The sequence below is a fragment of the Mastomys coucha genome, unplaced genomic scaffold, assembly GCF_008632895.1.
Source record: "Mastomys coucha isolate ucsf_1 unplaced genomic scaffold, UCSF_Mcou_1 pScaffold23, whole genome shotgun sequence".
Classification (NCBI taxonomy): domain Eukaryota; kingdom Metazoa; phylum Chordata; class Mammalia; order Rodentia; family Muridae; genus Mastomys; species Mastomys coucha.
The window spans coordinates 32,958,866-32,960,892 of NW_022196906.1; the positions used below are offsets into that span (position 1 = coordinate 32,958,866).

At 37.5% G+C, this 2,027-nt stretch overlaps 1 protein-coding gene across 1 annotated transcript; it reads left to right on the plus strand.

The window, feature by feature from the left end:
* The first annotated feature begins 716 nt into the window (after positions 1-716).
* Positions 717-1,813, plus strand: LOC116072911 (olfactory receptor 8D1-like). Its single transcript, XM_031344494.1, has one exon. The coding sequence runs from the start codon at positions 795-797 to the stop codon at positions 1,719-1,721; it is 927 nt and encodes a 308-aa protein (XP_031200354.1). The 5' UTR covers positions 717-794; the 3' UTR covers positions 1,722-1,813.
* The last annotated feature ends 214 nt before the right edge of the window (positions 1,814-2,027 follow it).

The following is a 2,027-nucleotide window of genomic DNA, read 5'->3' on the forward strand; positions in this document are numbered from 1 at the left end:
GGGTGAGTATTCTTGGTTAGGGACAGTTTCCTTTTTAGAATGACTCAATGCTTTTTAAATAAGTATATGTCTACCTCCCCTTCAGTTGGACGTTAAAAAGAAAACAAAAACAAAACTATTTTCAATGCAATGGGGCTGAAACTTTAACCTTCCTTCTTTGTGGGTATGTAAAGATTCTGGAGAAACTGCTAGAATCTTCCACAATTGTTTCCCCTTTCTACTCTTGCTGGATTTCATTCATTGAAATGTTGTTGAGTTGGTGCACAGAGCTTCTTTTATGTTTTTGAGAAAGGGTTAAACAATGGGAACAGGGTGATACTATATCCTAGGTAGCTAAAATTGGCTCCAAGCCACAACAATCATGTCTCAGCTCCTTGAGTTGTGTGGTTAAATGCATAAGCAAACACACAAAGTATTTCTACTCTTCATCTTTCAGTAAAAATTGCCTTTGTCAGGGAAAAACCTGCCTCCATAGGGAAAAAATTTAATTTGGCTTCTGAATACAGGAGGTTAGTCATTTCAAATCAGTAAGAAAGCATTTCATTTTGTGATCTGAATTCACACTCAACTTGATGACAAATTTAAAAGCGAAACATTAGATATTAATGGACCAGAGAATGAAAATAATACATTGACACTTTGCTAATCTCTCTTTGAAGATTTAATATCATTTGTAAGTGAAGTAAAAGTCTTCCAAAATGTAATTTTTAGTTGCATATGAGAGCAGGCATGTTCATGGTGGTATGATAGTAAACTAATTACTTAATTTCTATTTCTCCAGAAATCTGCAAATAATGGAAATTGGGAATCATTCTGCAGCAGTTGTGTTTGTCTTGGTGGGATTAACACAGCAGCCTGAGCTCCTGTTGCCCCTCTTTCTACTGTTCCTGGGCATCTATGTGGTGACAGCAGTGGGGAATTTGGGCATGATCCTGCTCATTACAGTCAGCCCACTGCTGCACACTCCCATGTACTATTTCCTCAGTAGCTTATCCTTTGTTGATCTCTCTTATTCCACTGTCATTACACCCAAAATGCTGGTGAACTTTCTTGGGAAGAAAAATTTCATTACCTATTCAGAGTGCATGGCCCAGTTCTTTTTCTTTGCAATCTTTGTGGTCACTGAGGGTTACCTCCTGACTGTTATGGCATATGACCGCTATGTGGCCATCTGCAGACCATTGCTGTATAACGTGATCATGTCCTCTAGACTCTGCTCACTGTTAGTGCTAGTTGCCTTCACCCTAGGCCTTTTTTCTGCTGTGGTACATACAAGTGCTATGATGAGTCTGAACTTCTGTAAAACCTACATCATAAGTCATTACTTCTGTGATGCTCTTCCCCTCCTCAAACTTTCCTGCTCTAATACACATCTCAATGAGCTTCTCATATTTATTATTGGAGGAATCAACACCTTAGTGCCTACCCTAGCTGTTGCCATCTCCTATGTCTTCATCTTCTGCAGCATCCTTCACATCAAGTCATCAAAGGGCAGGTCCAAAGCATTTGGAACTTGCAGCTCGCATCTCATGGCTGTGGGTATCTTCTTTGGGTCTATCACGTTCATGTATTTAAAGCCTTCTTCAAGTAATTCTCTGGAGCAAGAGAAAGTGTCTTCTGTGTTCTATACCACAGTGATCCCCATGCTGAACCCATTAATATATAGTTTGAGGAACAAAGATGTGAAGAAAGCCTTATGCAGATTCTCAGGAGGAAGCTAAGTCTTTTTTTCTTTTTTCTTTTGCAAATAATACATAGTAGAAGAGAATTATTCTAATGAAAATATATTCTATTTACTTTTATCTCTTGCAATATACAGCATATCTATATTTAGGGCTCTAGTACTAATTTCAAAGCACTCTGCATTTTACATAAACACTATACCATGGGGCTACAATTAGTATTCATATTTTATGAAGTGCTTTTCCATGTATCATTGCTTTAACTTTTCCAATAAAATGAAAAGCGATTTTGTAAAGCAGTTATTAATTCTTTGATAGGAAATTTGGTCTTTCTCTGTTGTATAA

Excerpts from the sequence above, each read along its gene's own strand:
- LOC116072911 (XM_031344494.1), top strand. The coding sequence starts at position 795 with ATGGAAATTGGGAATCATTCTGCAGCAGTTGTGTTTGTCTTGGTGGGA.